At 41.4% G+C, this 27,571-nt stretch overlaps 1 protein-coding gene across 1 annotated transcript in view; it reads left to right on the top strand.

The window, feature by feature from the left end:
• Positions 1-1,625: 1,625 nt before the first annotated feature.
• Positions 1,626-27,571, top strand: part of gpc5a (glypican 5a) — a 121,525-nt gene continuing 95,579 nt past the window's right edge. The window contains exons 1-2 of the mRNA XM_053413307.1: positions 1,626-2,027; positions 5,838-5,999. Of these exons, the coding sequence (XP_053269282.1) occupies positions 1,874-2,027; positions 5,838-5,999 (316 nt within the window). The 5' untranslated portion in view covers positions 1,626-1,873. The remainder of the gene's footprint in view (positions 2,028-5,837; positions 6,000-27,571) is intronic.

The following is a 27,571-nucleotide window of genomic DNA, read 5'->3' as shown; positions in this document are numbered from 1 at the left end:
GGTTTGCAGTCAGCTTTAACTAATGTTCGCTGTGCAAATCCATGCAAAACTGACTGGGCTGGTGAACTGTGCTCCACCAAAGGATTTCTCTTCAAGAGTATTTTTGCTGCATGGTGGGTATTTGCATGTTCTTGGATGTGTACTGTTGGGTATGCGTAGCTGTCCCTTCCTGTGCAGGTGGGGATTAGTTGCAATGCTGTGTACCTGGAGGTATTGCACTTGTCCCGGCCTGTGTAGGAACGAGGAGATGGAGCTGACCTGGATCCTGACCTCAATATCCAGAAACCTGTTGTGCCCCGTTGCATGTCCTGTAATGTTTTGGTCGGTAAAATGTATGTTTTGAATTGGTTGTAATGTTGCTGGTAAAAGATTAAAAGCATTTACACCAATTTCCTCTGAATTTTGTATATTAATTTCACAACTAATGAGGTCAGAGTTACAGCTATACTTGGCGCCTGTATTAGACTATAGTTAACTCTAGTTTCCCCCTAGGATTATTATAAATCACAATAGGATTTAAGTTAGAATTCGAATAAGGTTAAAATCATGATGACCATGTTAATATTCTAACGTATTAGAAGTGTGAAGCGGGTCCAACAAGACCTGGAATGACAAAGTTGAACAAAATGAACCCAGATGCACCACTAGGTTTGCAAGCTGTGTGGTCAAATCTGTAAAATCAATTTGTACATGACATCAATACTGGAATATCAAACATGTATAGTTGAAACACATATATTATTTTTTTTAATCGATTCTTTCAAGTAATTCCTGACGAATAACTATTGAAGCTCTTGGTGAGAACAATATATACAATAAACATGAATAATAACTTTAAGTACATTGCTTTTAACACTAATGAAACCTAATGCACAAGTTTATGGCTGTTGGGAGGCAAATAATACAATTTTCCCATATTATAAAATATTGCTCACAATTTATCAGCTCGGTAATCAATCCTTTAAAAATACAACAATAATGTAAAAATATTAATATTTGCAGAGCTATACATACCACACAGGTGAAAGTATGGAACTGAACACATTTTAAAATGAAAATGAAAAAAGACATCAAATTAAGAAAGATAAGAATAAGGCAAATCACTTTTGTCATTTGCAGGTGCAGAAAGGGGTTTAACATCAAACAAATTATAAATGTTTAGGTGAAAAGGATCTATTGACAGAATTTTTATATAAAATAATCCTAGTGATCTTTTCATGAGTGTGTTTCATCTAAATTATACAAATTGTGGTTTTCTTTACCCTCGAATGGGCCTTTTATACTGAAATATATTATATTTACATCAGAAGGGATCCTCTCTTTATGGAGGGCATCATGTTTCTTCTAATAGCCCCGACTGGACAAACTAAACATATTTTGAGTGACGATGAGGTGAGGGGTGATCAGCTGCATCATGACACCTCACCACTTTATGTCACTAAATTCTACACACTGAAACTTTAACTTTATCATTAGGGTCATTTAATTAACCTACATATTCTGCAGTTTGTTCAAACCATACCCTTGAGTTTAAGATAAAGAGCCGTCCACCAGATGGCGCTGTCTGATCGCCATTCACCTGCAGAGCTCAGGTAACGCCGCGGTTCCGCCTCCTCTCTCGGTCCAACCTTGGACAACATGCCGCTTCCAAGCGAGTCGCGCCGCAGCAACTTTGTGAGCGTCCGGACCTGAATCATCCTCCTCAGCCTCACATCCCTCCACCCTGACACCGAACCTCACACAGTCCCACCCGAGCCCCGGCATGTGGACGTGGCGCACCTGAGGACCTGGGACTACACATGTTGAGGAGCAACCTCAACTTCCAGAAGACACTTTCATTTGGAGTTTCTCTGTTTGGAGGCGTCCTGCTGAAATGGGTGAAGTGTGGACGAGCTGCTGCGTCCTGCTGGCGGCTCTCTGTGGACTAGGGTTCGGACTCAACCCCAACACATGCGAAGAAGTGCGCAAAGTTTTCCAACTCAGGCAAATTGGACCCATTCAATTATCGCCTTTAAGTCCCAGAGCAGGTATGTTGGAGTTGAGCTGGACTGTGTGTGTGTGTGTGTTCGTGTCTGGGTTTCTGAAGGCCTGCAACTTTCACAACACACACTATCATACAATTTATAATTTTTCTAGTGTTTGCATTGACATCTGAAAAGAGGTTGTTCTTTCCCTCACTTTCCTGAGGAGCTCATTAACTGCGCTGTAGCTTTAACCTGTCATTTACTTTCTACTTAAATCCTCTCTGCAGTTACACAAACACCTTTTTAAACACTTTCCAGAGGCGTGTGCGCAGTTGCGATAATGATATAGACAATATAACAGCAGGGCTTTGAGCTATTTATGTGACATCTCTCTCTCTGAGACTTTGAACTCAAGACATTTAGAGGAAAGACTGCATGTGTGTGTTGAATTATCACACGAATAAAACTCACAATAGTCCCTTCTTCTCTTAAATGCTACTTAAATCTACATTGGTCCGTCTAAATCTGCTATACCTGCTAATGTTCACATTTAGAAATATTAAATATTTTCAACTGATTTCAAGCTCTTGATGCTGATACATTTGATTGGATATAGATCTTCCAAGAGTTTGCACAACTCTACAGTCACCACACGTTATTGTGTGTGTGTTTATTTCGGTGTATTATCATCCTCGCATGGGGGAATTAAAAAAAACTGCTGCTTTAATCCTGTAACAGCAGCAAATAAATCTGCTGAGATTACTCCCTGGTTGTGACGAATAAGAAACCAAACTCCACTCCTTCGGCCGACTAAAGCAGATAAGTGGCTTGGTGGGATAAACAGGAATTATTTAGTGTAAAGTTAGGTAAACTGGGCTTCACTGAACTGAGCACCACCCATGATGTGGCACCACATGATGGACCTGTCAAAGACATGGGGGAGGAATTAAGGATGTGGATATTTCATGTGTGCTGTAATTGAGTGGACAGCTTGCCCTGTGTGTTCTTCTCGGAAAAGTAAATCTTAATGGTGTTGATTACCATCCTGCCACAAACTGCTCCCTGTAAACTCCATCACTCCTTTCCTCTGCTGCTGCAAGGAAACCAAATCAGTTGTCAGAAAACCCTCAAATACCTCCTAAACCTCTAAATAACCCTTATAACGCCATCACCACTCCTAACCCTTTAATGAGCCTGTGCGGATTTAAACCTCCGTGTTTTTTCTTTCTTTCTAGAATCATAGGTTTGAACAGGACTTTCTCTTCCTCTGCCCCCTGTAGTCTAAGCGTAGATAAGCTCCTGATTCAGGAGCCAGCGACCCTCTAAAAACACTTGCGTCTATTTAAAGCTGCACCTCCTCCGACCTTTCTGGGCAGCAGCTAAAATGTCCTCCCATGTCCAAATCCATCTGGACGCTGCAGAGATGAACATTGTTTCCCAGATGGATGCAGATGAACGTCCTGAAACGCACCCAATAACGTTATGGGAGATGGCAAGAGTCGATCCTTGGTTTGAGAAGTTGTGTGTGAGTGCGGGCCTGCGAAAAATAACAAAAAATTCCAGGAATCTGAGAGAGAAGTTTGGCGCTGCCTGCCCGGATGAGAAGTGCCAAGCAACTTTCAGTTTAGGTCAGAACACAACAAGTCAGAGGAGTCCGTCACCCCGGCCAAAGAAAAGCAGTCGTCTGTGTTGTTGGAGGTGGAAATGGTTGTGGGACGTCTTAGGGTTAGAAAAAGGAGGCCTGGAGTGCTTTCATGTTGTCTTATCTGGAAGAGTTTGAATTCCTCCACGTGTGCCATCGCCTTGATTCCCCCCCACCCCCCCTCACTCTTGAACCTTGTAAGGAGCTGATAGCGTCTCTGGCAGCAGCCGAGCACGCTCTGCCTAGGCATGTCGGACAGGCGTTTGCAGAGTTTTCTGTGCTTTCAAGATGTTTTGATTGCCCCGCATGTGAGCAGATTGCTTACATTTGTTCGTAGTGGAAAAATAAAGCAGATAAAGCTTTGGTGAGGCGATAACGGTTTGACTCAGATCTTCCCTTAGGATCTCGTTGTTTTGGTTTTCTTGCTCCACTAAAGCATTTTTTGTACTGCTAGAAAAACATGGGTATTGTATAACTTCTTACCTGATGTTTTTATTTTGTCTACCAAACTCAATGGCTTTTCATTGGTCCACCATTTTTGCTCGGGCTCAAACATTTCTACAGGCTTTGTCATTAAATTATGAACAGATGGTTCCAGAGGGTGAAGCCAAACTGACTTTAGTGATCTTTGACTTTTCTTGTGAGTCTCCAGCAGACTGCCATTTCCAGATATTTCTAAACAATTATGGAACTGACTTCAGGAGGACTTGCAGTAGTTATAGACTGTATATAAAGATGGATGACACGTCTCCACAGTCTCCTACTGTCCAGAAATGACGCCAAACTAACGAATGCTGCCATCTTGCTCCGATGACATAATTTGGAACTGCATTATAGTAATGGCTGTAGGGAGCCATCTCAATCATAACATTTCAACTGATTTTAATATCATTAAATAACTGATTTAAACCAAACTTACCAGAAAAACTAATACTTGAGACAAATGCTTTTTAAAGTGTGATTTGACCTATTCGTTTGGTCCATATCCCATCCACTAACAGGGAAGAGGCAGGCTTAATGGCCTATAGAGCAGCCAGTCTCCAGGGGGCGTTCATGACAATTTAGTTTCACATTCGGGGGGCAGGCTCCCGTCCATCTGTATATACAATCCACTGTCGTAACATACACTTCACTCCATCAACTGGTTTTATAGACAACTACAAACTATTGAATGAAGCTCAACACTGCAAACTGAAATGTTGAGCATGATAGATATTAAACCTGCGTAACAGTTACTTGGTAGAGTTGTCATTGTAAGTATGTGAATGTTAACAGTTCATATCAGCACAGAGAAGCCTCTAAATACTAATACCTCAGTGCTGCTAACACGTCTGACTCATGTGCTTCTTAAAGAAGGAAAGCTGTGTGTCAGTTTGGAGAGTTGCCTTCCACACTAATGACTCTGAGGATAGTTGCACACTCTTGTTCATACCTTTAGGCTGTTTAAGGTGTTAAATCAACCTGTCTAGTCTGTGACATGTGTAACGGGAGGTGGAGAACCCTAAAGATGTCATACCCCAGTTTATGTAATGCATTACCATTAGCCTATATTCGATTAACAGATTTAAGCATAAGTTTGAAAATGAAAGCTGCTCTGAACCTATTTCCAAAACCCAACAATTTAATTTGGGGGATGTGATACATTCTGATGTTCCACTGATGATTCAATGAGCAAATTCATTGATAATGAAAATAAATATTTTTTGCAGCTTTATATTTTATACTGTTTCCAAATCTAAACAAAGATGAGCCGTAAACTACAAATGTTGATGGTTAATTCATATAGTTTAACCAAACTTATATTATCAGGTGTATTTGACTTGCTGCTACTTTAGTTTTTTTAGTTTGATAACTCTAACTTATTGGTTCCAGCCCCCTGCGACCCTTAAAAGATAAGAGGTGTACATAATGGTTGGATGGATGGATACAAATTAAATGGTTTTATTGTATTTGACAAAAGAAGGTAAATACATGTTACCTCCAACCAACTGGTTTAGGAACGCCAGTTGCAGTTTGAGGATTCTGTAAATTCACAACAGAGGTAAATTATAGTACATCTAATTTTTAGAGACTCATTTTCTGGATGTTCTTCATGGGTTAAATCAAAATCCATGCAGAAATGACTGCAAGGCGAACACTGTTCCACCCGCCTGTTACATTAGTCTAATTTTAACCCTAAACTTCATCCATAATCTTCTAAGATCATAACTCTTATTTCCAATGACTCTTAGGTTCAGACCTCCAGGTGTGCTCGTCCAAGAACCTGACCTGCTGCACCAAGAAGATGGAGGAGAAGTACCAGGTGGCGGCTCGGAGAGACATCCAGAACCTGCTCCAGATGTCCAGCACCAGCCTGAAGTTTCTAATCTCGCGCAACGTGGCCGCTTTTCAAGGTAGAAGTTTACTGGTTTAGCGTTTTAAGGGTTAAACTTCACAAACTCATGCTGAGATGAGAGCACTAATGTTTATGTGGGTAATTGTATGCGTGTAGATGTTTGTTTGTACTTCTGAGTATACGCTGAGGAGTTAGGGTTTGTGTGGGTGCTATAAAAACAGTGTGTGAGTCAGTGTGTGTGTGTTCGTGTGTGTGTGTGCGCCTGCAGTGAGGCAGAGTGAACAGAGTCGGGTCTGTCCTCCGTGCAGATCTAACACCACAGTCTGATCATGAGACAGGTTGGCTGCTCCTGCAGGAGACTCAGGAGGCCGTCTGTGGGGGTAAATGTCTATCGGGGATACGCACTGGAGCCTTTAGCCTCCCTTCCTTTGCAAGGTGCCCTACTTCACCGTTCAACCTCATGTTCCCTCAGTGATCTCCATTCCTCACCATTATTTCACTCAGCGGTGACTGACAGCTGATTGGCAGGCCGCAACTTGCCTCGGTCTATTTGCCGTCCCTGCCCTGGAGTGGGATGTGTCTCCCACTTGAGCTGTAAGCTGTCATGCGATGGCTGAAACGGGTGGGCAACAAACACAGAGCTTATGACCTGAATGTACAGACATGTCATTAAGCCAATTCACTTTAACGACGTCTCACAGTTTAAAGACGTGCTCTTATCCTCCTCCTCAACTCAAATGATTTATAGGAGAGACTCACGTAATCACTGTGTTCTAGTGTGGGTTTGCAGGGGCTAGGCCCTCTTTTTGTCATCAGACGTTTCATGTTTACTTAGCACTTTGCATCTGTGCTACCTTTTCTAAATACTTCAACCAAAGTCACAAACATTTCTAGGCTGATGAAAGTTGTTGAGATGTTGGGTTTTCAAAGTATAAGGCTTGTGTTATTCTATTTATCTTGCTGTGAAAAACTGTGGAAAAGAGCAAAATCGAAATAATACATAATATATCTCAATATTTTCTAACTTTCTAACCTATCCTGTCTATGACCCTCATCGCCAGGCACATTTGTTGTTACCAAGGATGTTAATTTATAATAATACTTACATAATTCCAAAAATAATTTCCCTAAACAGCAGTACACTCTAGTTTTTTTTTTTTTTTAATAAGGGTGATTTCTTGTGGACTATTTCCCACTGTAGATTAATACACATTTGGTATTTAGTTAAGGGTTGACTGAAAACAAACTACATTAATTGTAATGTATGCCAGTGTTGCGTGCTGATGTGATTTTAAGAATATCACCGGCTTCATCCATCCTAATCCCAAACACCCCTGCACACACTGTGGCTTCTAATGATGTCATTACCGCGAGATGGCAGCGTTCGTATCCAGGATATTTGGCTTCATTTCTGGATAGTGGGAGGAGGTGGAGACCTGTCGTCCATCTTTATATATGGGACCTAAAGTGTTATGCATTCCTTGCTAGAGACCAGATCTGCTCAGCCAGGTTGCATTGAGAAAGATCAGGCGTTCTGGATGCAGAGGCTGTTTCTTTTTTAAATTTCTAAATGTGTATTTTTCTTTATGTGTATAAAGTTCTCGTAATCGTCCATGCACTGAGTGTTTTGTTTACACAGGGCAGCAGCAGTCAATTTAGACTACAGGAGCCGATAGCTGTTTGAGAAACACTCACAAAAAGAGCAGCACTCACATGGTTTCATCCGTGGAATGGCAGCCAGTGAACACTCCTGCCAAACCAAACAGAGTTCCCTGTCAACATCGGCTCTCATCAGTCAGCAAACACCGGCAGCTGCCTCCAACATCCAGGCTGCACAATGCAAATGGCAACAGAGGTTTAGCAATTAAAGTCACATATTGAAGTCACATTGGGAACATAACTGCTCCCCATATTACATCAGTTTATTATTCAGGGTTATGGTTAATTGCAGAGCCAAGTTTGCCTGCAATTATTTCCATAGTCTATTAATGGCCTTGATTGTATAATAGATTGGTTTACCATTTCACAACCAATCCATTCAGCTGTTATCCAAACATATTTCCCTATGTATATTTTCCTTCCAAAATTAAAAATATTCCTTATTGTAGGGAAATACGCAAAGAAAAACCTGTTTTTACAGTCTTAACTATTCTTCTCCTGCTGCCTAATATTTGTTTGTCTTTCTTTTTAAGTAAATCTTTGCTGATGAAAGGTCACAGCCAAACATGTCTGTTTACACACACACACACACACCCACACACACAAAGTCACGCACGCGCCTGCACGTACATGCACATTGTGGCATTGTTCTATTTGGTCATAGAGGATTCAGTCTTTGTCTCCATATGTATGGGAAGCAAGGAGGGACAGAAATATGTGGCAGGATCTTAGAACCACACAGAGCGGGGGGGAAAAAGATCAGTTCTACTGGTCATGTGCAGATATAGAAGAAACACAAGTCAAGCATTTAATCCGTCTCTTTTCTGCCAAGGGAGTGTTCAATTATGATGAATTAAAACTAGTTGACTTTTTGTTATTCATCTTTTATGACTGTTGGTTTGTTTCAGGTGTTTTCATATTATAGTAGAAGTGGAGAAGAGCTAAAAACTCTATTGATTAACCCGTAATTGAGAAAAGACTGCCCTCATCTCTTCATCTTCTTATTCTTATTCCTGTGACAAGCTCTTCTGCCTCATCATAAACACATTGAGGGGGAGACTGGCAGGAAAGAAGAGTGTTTTTGGAGGTGGGTGGGTTGTGAGTGAGCAGGAAAACAAGTCCCATAGATCAAGTCTCCAAATGATTGGCAGCCTGTGCTGTAATTTGAGAGACAACACGGAACAGGCAGAGTGTATAGTGCATTTCGACCTCAGACAGGAAGAGGGACGAGTTAAATGGGGGCAGGCTGATGTGGTCATTTGTTTTGTGCAAAGCCTTCAATTAGCCATCTTTATATGATGCAGCTGAAGGGAGGGGGGGGGGGGGTGAAGGGATGAGAAGAATGTAGATGGATAACAGTGTGAAACTCTAAGGAGACACTGAGAAATAAAACGAACCCATAAAATGCCATTTAAACGTTTTCCTGTGGGACTCGATGCTTATGTTATTGTCCCCAGAAAAACTTCAAGGGCATCCTTTATGTAAAAAAAAAGAAAAGAAAGGGGGCTCAATATTTTCAGAAAAATATGTAACGAAAATAAATGAAAACAAGCGCTCGAGCTGTTAATTACGAGGAGAGCATCAAAGCAGAGCTCATCCAGCAGTAATGGTTCATTACTCATTTCTCTTTTTTCTTCAGAGAATTGTGCCGCAATGTTTCAATGTGTCGTCCTCAAATGAACCTGAACATCCAAAAGATAGTTTGCCATCTATGGTGTTAAAAAAAAAAAAAAAATGTTGGTGGCATCCTGTCAGGGCAGACGGCCTTTGAGCTTTCCAGCACATCACTCTCACCCCTCCGTCCTGCTCCTGGCTGTCAGCGAGTCTCTCAGGACGCCATGTTTTCATTCACCGCTTGTGAGGTTCCTGCACATCGTCCACACAATGCACAAATATGTGGGCCTGCTGAGCGGGGCTTTAGGGGCAGATCTTTCTTCATCCCGCGCAGGTTTGTCCTACATCCATGGCAACCAACCTGTGCAGTCCCAGCGTCCCGTAGGGCTAGAGTCAAATAAAACTCAAACAGAGCCCACGATGAATCAGCTGTTGAAATGCCGGAGAGGGGGGGGTGTGAGGAGGGCCCGCTCGAATCCCAGAGAAACGGTCTGAGATCAGCAGATCAGAGGAGCGGCTTCCACAGACGAGCTTTCATCTGAGGGACCATTTGAAAAGCCATGTACCGCCTTATGCTGACTGCAGCAGCGAATGTTACTCTTGCGTCTGTGAATAATACAACCAGAGCTGCTCCTGTGTGATTTAAGGAGGGAAGGATTTTGTTATAACTGCTGCAGCAGTGAGTCATAGTCCAACTGAGCCTGAATTAATTCACAACTGAGAAACTCTGACAAGTAGTAAAGCATGCATTATTTTACACTTGTCATGAATGTAGATCACGTGTAATTAATCATAAACAGTATTGACTCTAAACCAGCGTTTCGAAGCTTGTGGCTTATGAACATTCACAAGAAAATCCATTATATTGAGAAAACACATCTGTCTTTAAATATGAAGCTACAGGCGCAGCTGTCATTTAAACATTTCTGTTCGTAACATGCATTAAAAACATTAATTTCTATACTTAACCCCTCTACCCGTTTCCCAATTACCAGTCTTCATGCTAAATCTAGATTATTGTCTCCTGTAAAGCTCGTTGCATACAATTCAAATTCATCATCTTTAATGACTGGAAAAATTGAAACCAAAACTACATACAGTGTTTTTCCTATTTTGAGTGTTTCACAAGAAAGCAGCAACCAGCGATACCACAGGCCAAGCAAAGGGCCCACTCCAAACAGGCCTGTTTACAATGGGCACTGCAGAACAAAGGGATACATGTGGAAAACATAAAAACAAGACAAATGGGCAATATTGAAAACCTGAATTCATTCTGAGCCGCCTCCAATGTCATATAACCACAGGATGAGCGAGGTCAGAGCGGCTGTTACACATGTAACGCTACTGTTTCTTGAACGTCTATGGCACGAAGCTGTTGTGACCATTAACACTCTGTGGCTTGTGGGCTTCCTTTCAGTCATTTTGGTTTCCAGCCTGGGAAGAAAGAGGAAAAACTCCTGTCAACATGAGGCTCATGAATCCAGTGGCCTTTGCTTTCTTTTTAAATTTGCATTGCTTCTAATTGTGAGCGTCTGCTTTTGTCAGGAGCACAAGCGGCGCAGATGAATGTGAGATCAAACGGTCACAGGACTGAGAGCTGGTGTGGCTGAAGAGCAAAGCGAGACCTGTTGTGCTCCGGATTAGCCGTTTGCACCCATACATGCTAATTGTGTTTCTGTTTACCAGCTTTTAGAGGATTCCACCGCACATCTTTTAGTCTCCGAGTTGAGAAAAGGAGCGGAGATGAATGGCAGCGGCCCCACAGCTTGACTGAGAGGAGGCTGCAATCAGCCGTCAAATTGGTACAACACGCTCTGAGCCAGGGAGGTCCGAGCTAGGGGAAGAGTGGGGGGGTTGTTTTGATCGCTGCTTATTAGACTGATGATGTAAAGTTTTTTTTTCTCTTTCTTTGCAGCTGAGTTTCTATTTCAGTGGTTTTGTTAAGTCCAGTAAAGTTCAGCTCTCGGTTGGTTAACGCCCATGCCATGTAACCACAACATCCTGGGTTTGAGTCCTGTAAAATAATTTGACTAGAAAAAAAGAATACAGACTTTATTCAACTAGTGGCACGAAGACACTGAGATGAGTTTTATTTGTGACAGATTTGACCGCAAAGAAGAAATGAGGATTAAATTTGAGCAAATATCCGAGGACGTGGATACCAGCTGAGATCTGAGTGGGATGTTTGGTTTACATGAGTTTTTTTTTCTCCAGCTTTGTTGCGGAAGATTTTTCAACTAATCCGGTTTGTTTACAAATGGATTATCGACCTTATGAAGCAGGAGAATCTCATCAACCACAGAGGAACACTTCACCCATCAGTTCTTACTGAAATATTCAAAACCACCACAATGGGAGATAAATGGACGGACATTTGTTTCCGTTCTCCTCATTTAAATCGAATGAAGCTCAGGTAGAGCTGCGTATGGCTGAAGGTTAAAGGTGTTCTGTTTTTTTTGGTTATTTTAAGGCATTAATTTCATATATTATCACGATTTGATTCTCATGTAATCTTCTCAGAATTATGACCCCTGATCTTTCCTCCCAATTTTTAAATATTGAGAATATCCCGAATCTATTATATGAACTTTGCACAATTTAAAACACAATTTTAGATGAAAGACACTGTTTTTCCAAATGTTAAATAAAAGCTGAGTAAAACTTTATTTTAAATGTCAAACAAAGTTGTAATCAGCATTTAATAAATAAAACAAACATTGAAGAACACATATCTAAAGTAGTCAGAAAAAATTATTGTCACAGAAGAAAATGTTATCTTATTTATCGACTCTACTGAATCTTTCAAATGTAACAAATTATGTTTCAGGACCTCGTCACATAATGATGAGTGGGCTTGTACCGACCTGAGTGAAACACGTAACTTATTTCTTCGGATGTTTCATTTTAAAGTGGTTAAATAGATTTGTTTGCTTTACATCCAAACAGTTGCCCGACAAACTTGAGATTTGCTTTGTTTTACTTTGACAAAGAAAATAATGTCTTGTATGAAAGATCCTATGATGGAGATTTGATATCAATCTAGTAGACAAGCATTCTGTGGTTTCTCAATGTAGCGATGATCCATGTTAGCAGGGTGTACGAGTATTAGTAGAATTCAAGATCAATCACCCCCCCGATTATGTTACTAGTAAATCTAATTTACCATGTAGATGAACTTTCTGATGTAAAGTGACTTGGCCTCTGCTCTACCATATGTTTCTTGTGTAGCTGGAAGCCTGGTATGAGTCTTCAGGCCCCTGGAGGCTCTGCTGGATTACCAATGGGGCAAAGCGACCAACTGCCTGAGGGCCTGAGGCTCTTTAGGGAATCCCAAGGCCCTTTATTCATTAATTGCAAATGTATGTGGGCCTTGAGGCAGGTCCTGCATTATTACACACTTTGTCTACTTGAGAAACAAAGGGCCTGTATCAAAATCTACATGGTGTATATTTTTGTTCCACAAAATTAACACAAATCCAGTGTCAGTGGTTTTACACAATTCATTTTTAGTTGATTAATTCAGCCTTGAAAAGAGTTCAAACACAAAGTGGTTTTGAATATGGTGACTGATGGTGGGTTCTATGTTTTTTAGGGTCTTGTCCATCTATGTAAAGTGCCTTGAGATAATGTTTATGCACTTTGTTTGTGTGGCTGTCTGTCTTGGCCATATTGAGTTGAATTGATAGCATTTGCGTAGGTGAAAGCATAAAAATAATCGAAGTCTAACTTGTATTTGTGAGGAAAATTTTGAGCTGAAATGCAGGGTAGTTTTTCACACACTGAATTATGTGTAAAGTCTCATTTATGCTCAAAATAAGATTTTGTTTACAGTAACAGATGGAGCCTTCTGTCTGTGCTCTGAATTTATTTTGTCCGCAATACCACCAGATATTGTGGGGGGCAGTGTAGCAAATGATCCAAGCCTGATGATATACGACACGAGAAAGAAATCTCAAACTGGCAGAACTTTTTGCTGAGAGACATTTTGCAAGTTAAGAAACAGGAATCTATATGGTGTTACTTCGACCAGGCACAGAGATAAACAGCTGCTTATGAGTCTTTCTTAAGAGGAACATATCACAACCTCCTCCACTGTGGCCATGTTTTTTTTGGTTAGAAACTCTCGACCATGCACTGCCCTCTAGTGGATGTATTTCTCAACAACCATGCCAACATAAAAGATACGTGGCGGTATGTGGGGCACTGTTTAAAATCGTTTAAATCAGACGTATCTCTTATCTTACGTAAAGGCCGCGTAAATTAGCTTTTATTATGGTGGTTTGATATGACTGTATACCTGCTGTTGAGGTGTCAAGTTTGTTTAGTGGTTCTTGTGAGGTTTACATGACAATGTATTAAACTGCATCACTTAAATAAATATAATATGAGTATCCACCTCTTCTTTTTAACATTTGACCTTTTCCAAATATTCCACTATTGACACAGGAACCATTTGTCATGAAAACTGTGCCGTAGTCTTGTCACATCTCTGATTGTCTCATTTCTGCTGTTGACTAGTTGTTCCTTTCTTTCTGGGGCAGTTGCTTTAATATCTCAGTGTGATGACCTGGCCGCACTTCAAGAGTATGTTGAGCAAGAAGTTGCTCTAAAAGCAGAACCCGGAGGAGCCACCACGCTCACCTAAGTGCTCCTTTGCCACCCGCATTTGTCCAAGAATTTCAAGTTCAGAACAATAATTTCTTCCCGAGGACAGATACTGTGTGGGGACCAGCCCTGAACAGCACTGCATCGCTGACTACAGTAACACACTGTTCCCTGCCAGTAAAGTTTCTAAGTTGGTCACAGATTGGCCGCTTGCCTCAGACAGGGAAAATATGCTGCTTTTTATAGGATTCTGCATTTTAGCATCTTTTGTCTTGAAAATGAGCATTCCTCATGTTACAGGCCGCTCAACCGACACCAGGCTGCCTCACATGGGAGCTGCCTTTTTTGTTTTATTGTGTCAAAAATAGTTTCTGGTTGTAGAGAAAACACAATATGACAGATATAGGGTAAAATCGAGCTATATAAACAAACATATTTTGTGGTTTGCGAGCTGTTGTAACATTGCAGTTGTTGTTGTGTCTCCCTTTATAAAGAATGGAGTGTATCCACAAAATACCATCGTGGTGGCATATTTGTAGATGTTTAAAGTTTTTTTAGCTACACCAGGGGCATGAGACTGTAGGGATGGTGATCTGTGTGTCAGTTGGTCAGTTGGAAATATCTCAATAACTGTTGGATGGATTACCATGAATTTGAGACTTTTTGGGATCCTGGCGAACACCAGACTTTTCCTCTAGTTGCACCAGCGGGTAAAAGTTTTCACTTCTCCTGTGAACATCTCAACAGGATGGATAAGCGCAAACCTTTGCACAGATATTAATGGGTCCCGGATGATGAAAGACTAGTTGATGCTCTTACTTTATCTCTAGCACCATCATAAGTTTGACAATTGTTGTTTTGAGGGAAATGTCAGTTTTTTTAATGAAATGAAATGTTGGGAACAACATTCCTGACCCTCACTTAGGAAGAACGGAAATAACATTGGTCATCGTTTAACTTTTCATATCGTGCCATCTTCAGGTCACTATTTCAGTCTGAGGGTCTCTTGGAAGGAATAATTGTTTTAGTCATGACTGCTTTCAAACAGAAGAACTTTTTTTAGCCTGTTGTTAAACAAGTGTTGCAACTGTCGCAAATTCATATCCCTGCCAATATGAACAGTAGTAATGTGAAATATTTCAAGGTGAGTATTTCACATTTTTGTGTAGTTTATTCGTCACAACAGTGCAACAAATCACCCAACACAATAGCATTAATGTCTAACGAAAAAGGTAGGTACCTGCTATTGACAAGGCTTCTCGCTGATTGGATGGATGCACTGATTTGTTGTGTTTTTTTTGGATTTGGTCTTCAGGGCCACCGTAGCTCTTGTTTTGTCGCACATATCAAGCTTTTAAAGGTGGGAGAAGCTGAGTGAAAACAGATTCTAATAGTGATCGACCATGCAGATCTTAGGTTAATGTGCGATGTTACTTACATAAATTGATTATATTGAATAGTGGTTGGATTTGTTTTGAAGATTTCATAGGTAGATTCTCACAGCTGGCCTTCAAATCCCCTCTAACCTGCTCTCTGCTCCTTTGTGTGGGACCCTCTTTGTCCAACGGGTCTGCAGCCATGCTGTCTTTGTTGCCACTCTTACAAGAGGAGTGTGTGTCCGTGTGTGTTTGTGCATCTGTGTGCGTTTGTGCGTGTGCGCCAGGCAACACAGGGGCCTCTCCTCGAGATTCCCACAGAATTTGGGCTTGGCTTTGTGATTCGAGGCTGGACAGTTGATCCAGGGGAGGACAGAGAGGGAAAAAGAATGCGAAGAAGAAGAATGAGCGACTGATGGAGAGAAAGTTGGGCGGATGCCAGATTCTATTGAAAGTCTTTGCACAGTGTTTGAAGTCAGAGGATGAGGATTTAGAGGGAAGCAGGATTATTCAGAGTCAATACCCCTCAATAATCCAGGCGTTCGTTCTGCTGCAAAGTAGTCGGACTGTTTTCATACTAGTCTTTTCTAATCTTGTTATCATTTTCAGTGCTTGCAGGAGTAGTCTGACAATTTGGGGGAAGTAGCTCCTTTGTCTTCTGGCAGAGAAGTGGATAAAAAGATCGATACCACTGTCTTGTCTGCCCGTTTAACATTAGGGGCTCAGCTAGAGCCTGGTCAGTCAAGCATTAAGAGTGGAAACTTCTAGTTGTATACGTCTCTGTGTAAAAAGATGGACGACATGACACCTCCCTGGAACTGAAGAACTGAAGCCAATCTCATCGCCATCTAGTGGCTGGATTCTGGACAATGCAGTAAACCCTGCCCCTTCCATTTTAGCTGTTGCTACAAAGACCAAAATTATGTCAACATGCAAATTTTTCATTTTTGTAGTTTTTATCACACATTGTCCGCTCAAATGTTTTGTTTCTGATAAATTTTGTTTAAATTAGTTGTTTTAATGCCTTAAAAAGTGGGAAACGTAATGACTGACATATGAGCTTGACTCGATTAGTCAGGCAGGTGTTATGGGCAAGATTTCCATATCTCAACTCTGGCTCCAAATTCTGTCACCAGAACAAGATGGTGACACCGGTATATGGTATATTTTGGCATAATTTTGGAGGAAGAAGAGATGTGTCTTAGGGGTACATCATTATTGTACCTCAAATGTGAGGTGGTTCAGTTGGCATTACATAAGTATATACAGAACTTTTGATATATTGCTGATGATTAAAATTATATTGCAATAATTACTGATAGTGTTTTATTGGCCAGCTCTATATTGTCCAAACGTGTTCAATTGTGTTCAAAGGTCTAAAAATCCCCCGATCAGCACCTTGACACACACACACACACACACACACACACACACACACACACACACACACACACACACACACACGTGTATATATATGTATATATATATTCTCAACACTCTGCACTGTTGCCACTTACAGCATAAAGATGAACCCTAAAAATACACACCTTTGTCAGCACTTTACATTGTTTGTCTCCCATGTGCCTGTTTGAAATGGAGATTCATGGCTGCTGGCTGTTCTTTTAGAGGCATTTTTTAGATTAGATGAGGAAGCACACTGCTAAACATGAACTGTGTCTTTATGACAGATTTATATATATTTCTGTCCTGACATGGTGTTGAGCTGCGTGGACTCCAGCAGGGTAATATTACAGTGTGATGTTTGTATAGGCGAGCTGACCATGCAGCTACAAAAATGTGCAACAGTTAGCAATGAACAGCAGAAACTGAGCTCACACTCGCAGCTTTCCACACAGACCACGTTACTTTGATTCGGTGGTATGTTAAGTGAATGGTTTGGGCCATAATAAGCACTTTTCCTGGAAGTAGCCCTCAACTTTAACCAAGTAATTCTTCAAATAATTTAGACGTCTAAACCGGACACAAATAGGACTGCTCTCTACGTCAGAACTGAGAAAAATGACTTTCTACAACTGATCCCGAGAGGAAAGAGCAAGGATGAGTTCAGCAGAAATGAAAACACAAGAACATCCATGTCTAGTTTTCCCCCCCCAGCTCACTCGGTCTCTCGGCGTGTTTCTCGGGATTGTGCTTCTCTGTTTCACTGCGGTGGTTCAGAGGAGAGAAATGTTCTATCAGTGTGACGGGAGGAAGTATTTCCTAAGCAAGGAAGGAGTCTCCAGGGATTAGGCTGTAGTCGTCTGGGCGTTGAAATCCTAAACACAGCAACACGCAGCAACACACCAAGCCCACTGTCTGCGCCCACTCTCCCCGCTCACACTCTACCCCCTCATCCTGTCCGTCTCCCCTACATGGCAGAGATATAATGGCATAATTGTCCTGCTTATCACAATATCCTGGCACGAGTGACAAATGAATGTTGTTTTTACTGCTGAGAGAGTCCAGTTTCTTATGGCCCTTTCAGTTCGGGTGATAGGTCTGTTTTATATCATTCTTTAAAAAATTCTCCTCTGATTTGCCTCGTTGCTCAGATACGCTCTAATCTTACAACATTCATGATTATCTGATGCTTGTGCCACAATCTGTACATACTCCTAAATAATAATACTTCAATTGTATAGCACTTTTTAAAACACACAATTACAAAGTGCTTCACACACAGAATAAAGTATACACAAATGACCGCATATATACCATCCATACGTGCATAGATACAAACATGCATACAACCATACATACAAGAAAAGAAAAAAGAAATAGGTTTCGACTGATATCAGGCTTATTCATTCACAATGAAACTGCAGTAAAGAGTTAAATTATTTTATTTGGATTTAGACATTTTATCAAACGTCACATTCTCTGGTGCTAGTGTCTCGAATGTCTGGGTTTTTCCCTTTTCACTTTGACGTAATCAGAAGATAACTATCTTTTGCTTTTAGACTGTTAGCTGGATGAAACTTTAAGACATGCTGAGGAATCCATTTGCAGAAATGTTATGTCACGATTAATGCATTTTATAGAAAAAAAAATCTGGTTGAAAATAACGAGTAATGGATTATGCTCGTTCTACCCATGAGCCATTTATATCTACATTGGGAGTGGATCCTGTTCCATGGGGTCCACCATTTTGCACTGTAGGTTCTCCTAGCCTCCTCCATGTTGGTAGATGAGACAGGGGGCAAACTAAAAAGTAAAATAACACATTGTTCTCAAAGCTGGTTTCTGTCATTTTAGGAAGTTCTTATCACACTGATGTTTGTTCAAGTGTTCATTTTTCACTCATGCCATCACGACTCCCCTAATCTCTACTGTGGAGACTTTGGGTCCAAATTGGCAAGATGCCATCGTTCATGGACATTTTAGCTTTGTTTCTGGATAGTGAGAGGAAGTGGAGATCATTTCAAAGCGTATCATGTTTCTATTTAAATGTAAATCTGTGAGGGTAAAAACTTTATATTCAAAAAGAAGAGAGCAACAACACATTGATGTAGAGAAGATGAGATCTGGGAAAAGATGTCAACACACATCTTAGTCTTCTCTCTCTATTCCTGTCTGAAGACTTTTCTACAACAGCCACATTCTTTGCAGTGAAGTTAAGACCTGAGTTGTGTTTCCCTGCTTCCTCACCGGAGTCAAATTACCCAGCTTACCACGAACCGATCCTTGAACCGAATGTTCCATATCATCTTTTCAAAAATCTAATGTAATTATTCAGTTGAATAGAGTAATCAATGGCTTGCTGTGTGCATTAGCCCCTCCATTGAGGCTTATGACAGCCCTGTCAGCTCATTCACTGGCATCTAACAGCTCCCTAAGGGCAGCCGCAGGAAACCTTCAACAGCCTCACACAGAGCCACCTTTGAAAGCTAATGAAAGCTTTATTATGATGTTATTATTTTCACTCTGGCTCTTAAAAACTGTGGCAGCCCGCTCCCCTCTGGTATGCATGCATGTGTGCGTGCTCTGACAACCCTAAACGTGTGCTAAACCTGACCTGTGTTTCTAAATGTGCAGCATGTATGAAAGGATATATGACCTGCACACTCACACACTCACACACTCACACACTCACACACTTACTTCCCTATGACCCTCTCGGCTTCTTTTCCTGAACGGCATATTAAAGGGCTGCGTTCACAGCAGAGCTTTGTGCTCTTTGAAGTGTTCAAGAGCTGCAACAGATCCTCAAATATTGACTTTTAAGCCTTGTGGAGGTAACGGAGAGAAACAGACTGAGAGAGAGAGGATGGAGAGTGAAACAGAGATGGAGAGATAGACGGCAAGAGGGGGGCTTTTCTTTTGTTTTAGTTCAGCAGGGTTTTTGTGAGATTTATAAGAGCAGGGCTGGATTTGCTCTGGATAAATATGTGTTTTTCAACCAGTAATATATGTATATGCAGGGAGGGGTGTGTTTATTGATGTGAGGGAGGAAGTGAACTGAGATAAAGGCTGATGGGAAACTGAACCCGACTCCAGGCAAAACAGATTAACATGACTCATGGTCTTAATGGGCCTTTCCTTTCCTTTCCTTCATGCTTTCCTTCATCCTTTCCGTTACTTTCCTTCATCCTTTCCTCATTTACTCTGCTTTTTTTCCCTTCATTCATTCCCGTCCTTCCATTTCCTGCATCCTGTCCGCTATCTTCTTTCTTTTCCCTTAATTTATTTTGTCTTTCTCTAACCCTCTATTCATTTGCTTATCCTCTTCCTCTTCATCTTCCTCTTTATCTCCTCTCGTCTGTACCACTTTGGAGCGAGCGACTGTTTTCATTTTTAAAACAATGCCTCCTTTATTGAAACTGAAGACAGAGGGAAAAATAAAACATCCAAAGGGCTTTTACACTTTTTACATAGGAAACTTTTCCTCTCAGAGTTGTCAGTCACCTTTCCCTCAATCCAGAAGGTTTAAACTCATGTGGAGAATCATTTTGAAATGGGACAGTTTAACATGGTCTTTCCCTCTTCATATAAATCTCTTCCTGTCCTCATGCGAACAGGCTCGGACACGTTTAACACACGCAGACACACACGCATAAAAAGACCCGTTCTTGCTCTGTGGTTTGTTTGTAGATCAGAGCAGGTACACTGGGCTCACTCATCCACTCTGAATAACACTTTGTGCTTCACCTCAATCTCCGGCTAAATCTGGACAGTCTGTCGGGCGGCGTGTGAGTTTGTATGACGCCACTGTCTTGATGCAAAGTATGATTAATTTGCCTTATCTGTCTTTTCTCTGTCTGTTCTCGTGTTCATTGCTGTCTGAGCAGCGGGCCCATGTAGATGTCGGATTCCTGGGCTCAAACCTGGAAGGCTGCGTGTTTGTGTGAACTCAACTGAGCTGCCTGCTGTCCCTCACAAACTTAACACGCTTGTGTGAAAATTGGTCATGCCAGAAAAGCCCAAATAAGTTTTTTTTTTTTAAACTCTTATCAAAACCCAGACAGTCCTGCATCCGCTGGATTTAGGTGAATAAGTGCTCTGATGTTGTAAATGTGTTCTGCAGCCTCTTGCTGAGATTAAAGGCAGGTTTATTTTTGCATTGTGTATCCAGCAACTTGAGAGTCAGTGAGTTTGTTAGAGAAGCTCAGAACCAGACCAGTTTGGAGCCTCTGTGGAAGGTCACGAATTAAAGACAGACCTGGTTTGTTTTCAGGTAAATCGGAAGCAAATGTGGACACATTTTTGGAAACAGTTTTGTATATAGAGGCAAAGTGAAGGTTAATTCTTGACTTTAGACCGAATAAAATAAGATAAAGACATTTCGTGAGCTGTGTCTCAGTTCTGGGGCCTCATCCGTCAGAGGCTGCATTTGAAGACTGACACAGGATTTGTGCCAGACTGACGAGACTGGCAAAACCAGGCTTTCCATTTCGAAGGGTGACAAATATGACCTTCCATCCCTGAGCAATGACGGATGGATCCCTCTCCGGGCCAACTCCTCCCAAGATTCATTGCCCTTCAGTGACTGTTTTTCAGACAAATTGGTGAAGCAAGCGACAAAATCAAAATGTTGGATGCTTACACTTCTTTTTAAAGATGTATCTTGGGCATTTTGACTTAGCCCTGATGGCCCACTGTCCTTTTGTTAGAACAGTGCAAGTGTGAAACTGAGAGAGAATTGGGTCACAACCAAACCAAACCTGTGGCTGCTGGAGGAGGACTCGAGTCTCTGTATGGGGGGGCTTTAGCTCATAATCCGGGGAAAGTGTATGTGATCTGTACTTTCAGATTTATTTTCTAGCATATCCATTTTTTAAACTGGTGCACATTTTAGGGAAAATAGAAACCGTGATCAATTCATACTACTTCATATTCATACACCGCAGATCAGCTGAAAATCTGTTAAAATGTGTCGACAGACCAGCACCGAATTTTTTATTAATGAAGGAAAAGAAAATACACAAATGAATGAATAATAAATGAACATTTCCCTCGGTTTGGAGGGAGTTGTACAAAAGTCTTTCCGGATATAATCTTGAAATCATTAAGAATTGTTTTGTAAAACTTTGCTCTGCTTGTAGGAATAAAATAAAATATTAATTTATTCCTCCCACGGTGGGGAAATTTACAATTGGAAAGATTAGAATTGACAGATGCTTTACTCTTTTTCAAGTTTAAAGCCCATCAGTGTCAGACCTGTTTCTCTTTTTAACACAAACAATGTCATCAAAACCAAATCCTGGAACAACAAAGTGTGCGGCTGCTTTTTTCATCCTCTAATACGCACAATTAGGACATAGTTTTCTGTTGACTCCTCTGACTGTGCCTCCCTGTAAGTCATTGACTTTCATTGTGTGTCCTCTGCTCTGGGATGAGGTGAACCCACAGAGCCACTGACTCATCCTCTCTCCATGGAGAACGGCCTTTTCTGCAGCCTATCAGATGTCACTGTGCTCCTGTGTTGTGGTCGCGGCCATTCAGAGAGGATGAATCACATTAGGAAGAGACATCTTCATGCTGTTCAGCAGCTCAGCTGAGGTCAGCCGGCGGCATTTGATCGCCCGAAACCTGGAAGTATGGGAATCTTCAAACAAACACACTGCTGCGATCTGCTAACGTATAACAGTGCACATCAACCACGTCTCTCTCTATTCTGTGAGAGAGTGTGTGTGTGCGTGTGTGTACTCATTTTATTGTCTAGCATAAACACTGACCTTGTCTGGCCCAGTAGAACTCACAGTGAGCTCCTGTTTAAGGTCAATGGCAAGATGTGAATAGAGATTAAGTTAAAGGGATGGTTCACCTAAAAATGAAAATTCACTCAAACTCACCACTGTGACTGGTTTGAGTCCACAAAGCACTCGGAGTCTCAGGGTTAAACAGTGTTGCAGTCAAAGTGACCCCTTCTTCATACGTAATTAAACAAGAGAAAAAAACACAGCCTGCCTCCATACTGCTTGTGTGGGGTCATCCAAGTTTCCGGAGGCCCCGACATTGATATTGGACTGGAAACGGCATCCTTTACATGTGTTTTAAGCCTAAAAGTCCAATTTGGGAAGTAAAGATGCTAGCGGACGTAGCAAAGCTAATGCGTACCCATGGGTGAGAGTGTTTGCTGTTTTCCGGTGTGTCCCTGAGAGTGTGAACGGCGCTTCGAGGAGGACATCGGAGGACATTTAGGCTTAAAACATGATGTAAATGACGCCATTTCATCATTTACGTCTTAAGAAGGGATCCGGTATACTTCGATTGTTTTGGATTTGGCTAAAAACACTGGTTACCCCTGAGACTCCAAAAGTGTCCAAACGGCATAGTGGTGAGTGGATAATGGGTGCATTTTCATTTTTCGGTGAACTATCCCTTTAAGGTTTGTATTAGGCACAAATTGGTCATGGTTAAGGTTAGGCATACGGTTTCAGGATTTGTGTGTGGGTCGGTGCATTCCCAGGAGCTTTGATCTGTTGTCAGTTTAGAGCTTCAATTACAAATCATCTTATTCGTCATCCAGCTGACTGAACTTTTTTGTCATTGACATGTGTATGCATGCATGGGCCGAACACACACACACGCAAAGATGTCTTCTGCAGCACAAACAGACGTTTGATGACCATGTTTCATTGTTTAAACTCTCATGAAAAGTCTGAGTTAGCAAATTATTCCCACATTCAGCCTTACTATAAAAAAATTGTTTGTTACGATGCTCTGTGGTTTGAATTACATTTAGCTGTTTATAGGTAAGGCAAGGCAAGCTGAGACACCAGGCGATTTAAAGTGCTACAAGAGGCATGGAAATGGATTAAAAATAAAATATTAAAGACATAAATAGGATTAGGCAGACGAAGGGGACATTAAAAGTACATTTAAAAGACAATAAAATAAAGCAATTAAAAGTGCTTTACAGGCAAAGAATAATTGGAAACACAAGAAGAACACATTCAAATTGCAATTAAAGGCTAAAAAACAAAAACAAGAGACAAGTTAAAGATCAAAAGAGCTTGTACATGCTGAAGCAAACAATAGTGTTTTAAGCTCTGAATTGAATACATTTACAGTTTTCTCTGTTCGGGGAGCTTGCTCCTCAGGTTGGAAAAGATGCTGCACTTTGCCTGGTTTGTGATTCACTGAGTAAACACTTCGCAGATGACCTCAGGGGTCAATACGCCCCACGACATACAAGTAAATCAGAGGTGTTGAGCTGTGGTTGACACCTTTTAATAGAACAAGGTGACAAACAGAGACGGTAGTTTTTCCTCTGCCAAGGAGCTTATATTTTCATCATTGTTGGTTTGACTGTCAGCAAGATTATATAAAACCCACTGAACTGATTCCCTTCAAACCTGGTGGAAGGATGGGATATATGAGCCAGGGTACAGATTTGATTAAAGCGGCAGATCGAGGATTTTTTTCACCTTCTTTTACATTACGAAATCCCTATGAAGAAAGATCTGGTGTGTGCAGACTGCTAATATATATGAACATGTGCAATTGTATCAGTTCTTTTTACATGTGTATGCAATATTGTGGTTGGAGGTATGTGCTCTCGGAGTGCCCTTCTAGTTGGTCTGCCAAAAAACGTCCTGGCACCATCTTATCTTTTAGGGCTGTATTCTGAATCGTGTGCCTGTCCACTTGCTGAGGTTGCTTAGTGCCGGTTTACTGAAGATGCCATTTACAAAACACTGATGGACACACATCAGAAATGTATCGTTGGCTGACATGTTTAAAAAAACCTGTCAAAACTTATTTCTAAGATCTTGTTTTAAATGAATCCAACCACCTTTTTTCTTTTATTGTACTTTTAATATTGCTTTAACCTTAACAATTTATTTTCGGGCTTTGACACACGTTCTGTCAGTGTCACACGTTCTGGCAGCATCACACTGATCACATTTTCTACATGTTACAATTAAAAAATGTCTCCCTCTGGTGGTGGAAGCATCATCCAGCATTATCTTACCACCTCGCATCTCCAACTTGTTTAACCTTGTTAGTTTCTCTGATGAGTAACACCTTTAACGAGAGTAACGTCCCATAGCTCTGTCCAGACATCACTGTTCCCTCCTGAAGCAGTCAGACACAGAGGGCCACAGAGAGAGAGAGACGCTATAATGGAGTGAAATAAAAAATTCCCCTTTTCTTTCCCCTTTAGTGCGAATTGCCACAAGGCCTGACCTTAAGTGCAACTCATCACTCGGTTAGCTACCCTGTCACAGTTAACCAGATCATCCGACATTAAAGGAAATGAGAAATGCAGCAATTATGGGAGAAAGGAAGAAAATGGGATCAAATTTAAAAGCCTTTTAGACATGGAGAAAAGCTCAGCTGCTGAGGAATTTAACTGAAAGGGCTTTATATAATAGCCAATACATCTGGATAATAGCCAGCGATTCCCGAGCTTTCAAGCATTAATTGTTCATATATATGAGAATTTATTTACCGTGCCGGCAGACGAGGGAGCAGGCCGATGGGTGGCACGCTGTAATGGCGTCTTTACTCTAATGGATTGAAATTACACATTCAGATTTTAATATCAATCACAGATGAATTCATCAAAAATAATGAATCCTTTCATTTATACTTGTCCTCCTACCCTAATGTTTGGAGAATGTCTTGTCGTGTTTTATCTCGTGTTGATGTTATTTTAATGCTGTTTGCTCGTTCTCACTGTGTGGGAGAGCTGGAAAACAGCTTTAAAGCAGAGTCAGGCCCCACAGCTGGAAATGTTTTTCACTGCTCTGCTGTTTTTCACTGCACCAAAAAACAAATATGTAAAAATAATTGCAAAAACACATCACACGGTCCTGTTCTGCTGTTGGAAAATACTACTTGTTAAATATAGAAACTTAAAAATAAAAAAATATATACTTTTTCAACAACAAAACAAGATCTATCATATTTTGTCTGCACAGAGCCCTGTTTGTCGTGTACAAATCTCAAACTTACTGACTTTTTACATTGCTAAAAAATCAAGACACACATCTGATCTGAGATTGTGTAACTACCATTAAACACACACACAAACACACGCATACCCACAAAGTTCCTTTAATCTGACAGGGCGGTGTTTCCCGTCATGCTGTCTCTGCTCTCCTCTTATCAGCCGGGTCATTGACACTCAGAACAAACACTCAGGCAAAACAAGTACACTGAGGCCTTTCTAACATAAGGAATGAGAAATATGAGAAATCAAGAACCTGTAGTGAACATGAACATGGAAGGATGGTTCAATCATGCTGTCTTTAGTTTTTCAGCTTTAAATCGGCATCAGCTGCTGTTTTGACAACTCGGGTGCAGCAGAAATCTGCTATAAACATTTCGATATTGTATTACAACAAGCAACATAACAACATAACAAGCTTATTAGCAAACAGATTTTTATTTACACATTCAGCAAACCTAGAGTAACATTATCATTTATTTGTCATGTTTCTGGTCACCTGATGAACAAAGTCCAATATTCTCTCCCCTACTTGCTCTGTTATGGTCTCCACCAACTCCTGAGGGAAATACCAGTATCTGTCGCTGTGAAGTCCTCCCAGTCAGCTAGTTGCTAACTTTATCTGTCGTTTGGTGCCGAGCAGGTAGAGTGCAGAGGGTTTATCGCGGCCATCTGCTGCTCCGGTGAGAGCGGTAGAGAATAAATCAAACCAAAAAAAAGGTTGTAAAACTAAATCAATACGCTAAAAGACACTAAAACGCTCAGTTAAACAGTAAGGGCGACTGGAATCAGGGGATAAATTGAGTTGCAGTACATCACAATCATTTGACTGGTTATAATATTGATTACAGCAGCTTTAAAACAGGTATTCATGTATATATTTCAAAATGCTGAGTTTAAGGATAAATATTTCTGTCCTTAAAAACACAAGATCCACTTTCTTCTCATCCCCCTGCTTATAGCTCTGCTGCGTCCCTCCTTTTCTTTTTCCTTTCTTCCTCTCCTCGTGTTATTTCTGTCTGGAGGCGCACCCTGAGGCCTGGCCACTGGTCTGCGTCTCCAAGTGAGAGACACACAGCGTCACTCTCCTCTTTAGTGCAAAATAAAGTCATTAACGCAGCGGGGGCAGCTCCGGGTGGGTGTTCGTGTCATGCAGCAGATTTGTTTAGATGGCAAAAATACTTATCAGATTGTTATTTACGTCTTTATTGAATTTCTCACTTTAAAAAACTGGTGAGGAACTTGATGTCGAGATTTACCGCCTGGGAAGCAGAGACGGACAGAAAACTGAGACAAATCTGTTTACTGCACAGGTTTTCGCTATGGGATTCATTAACCCCACAATCTAATGCAGTGAACCTCCCCTGAAGCACGTGCTGTAATCCCTGTGGGACTCCTCATAACCCGGCCGCCTCTGCTTCATGCTCCCCAGGGCTGCACTAATTGTTAACTGTACTCCACGAGCACAATTTCCTTTCTCCCTGTATCTCTGCCTGTCTGAACACCTTCCGTCTTTCTCTCTGTCATTTACACCTGCAGCTTCTTCACTGCATTTAAATTTGTCATCTGTCCCACCTGTCGTCTGCTTTCTTTACAAGTTCCCCTCTGTTTGTCCGTGCTGCTCTCTGACCAGAAGAGCTTCACTCGAGCACACATCTTATAGGTCTCAGATCTTGTTAGACCCATCACACTCGTGCAAGATCTCAGAAAACCTGGGATCAGATTCAGATTCTGAAGCCTCAGTGTTTAATGCTGCCTGTTGGTATGTCAGACCCCTCTCTGCCCCCCCCTCCCTCGCAAACTCCCTCTCCGGGGGGCGTTCGGTCAGTCTTTCCGTGTCGGTGCATATTGTACGGCACTTGACGGTCTAAGCCCTCATCGCACTGGTTACCTACCCCCTCCCACCCGTCACAAGCCCAGCTCCCCAGACTCTCAGCCCCCCCGGGCAGCTCCAGGCCCTCACCCTGACCACTGCCT

This window comes from Pleuronectes platessa, chromosome 1 (assembly GCF_947347685.1).
Source record: "Pleuronectes platessa chromosome 1, fPlePla1.1, whole genome shotgun sequence".
NCBI lineage: Eukaryota > Metazoa > Chordata > Actinopteri > Pleuronectiformes > Pleuronectidae > Pleuronectes > Pleuronectes platessa.
This window is presented reverse-complemented; position numbering and strand designations above follow the sequence as displayed.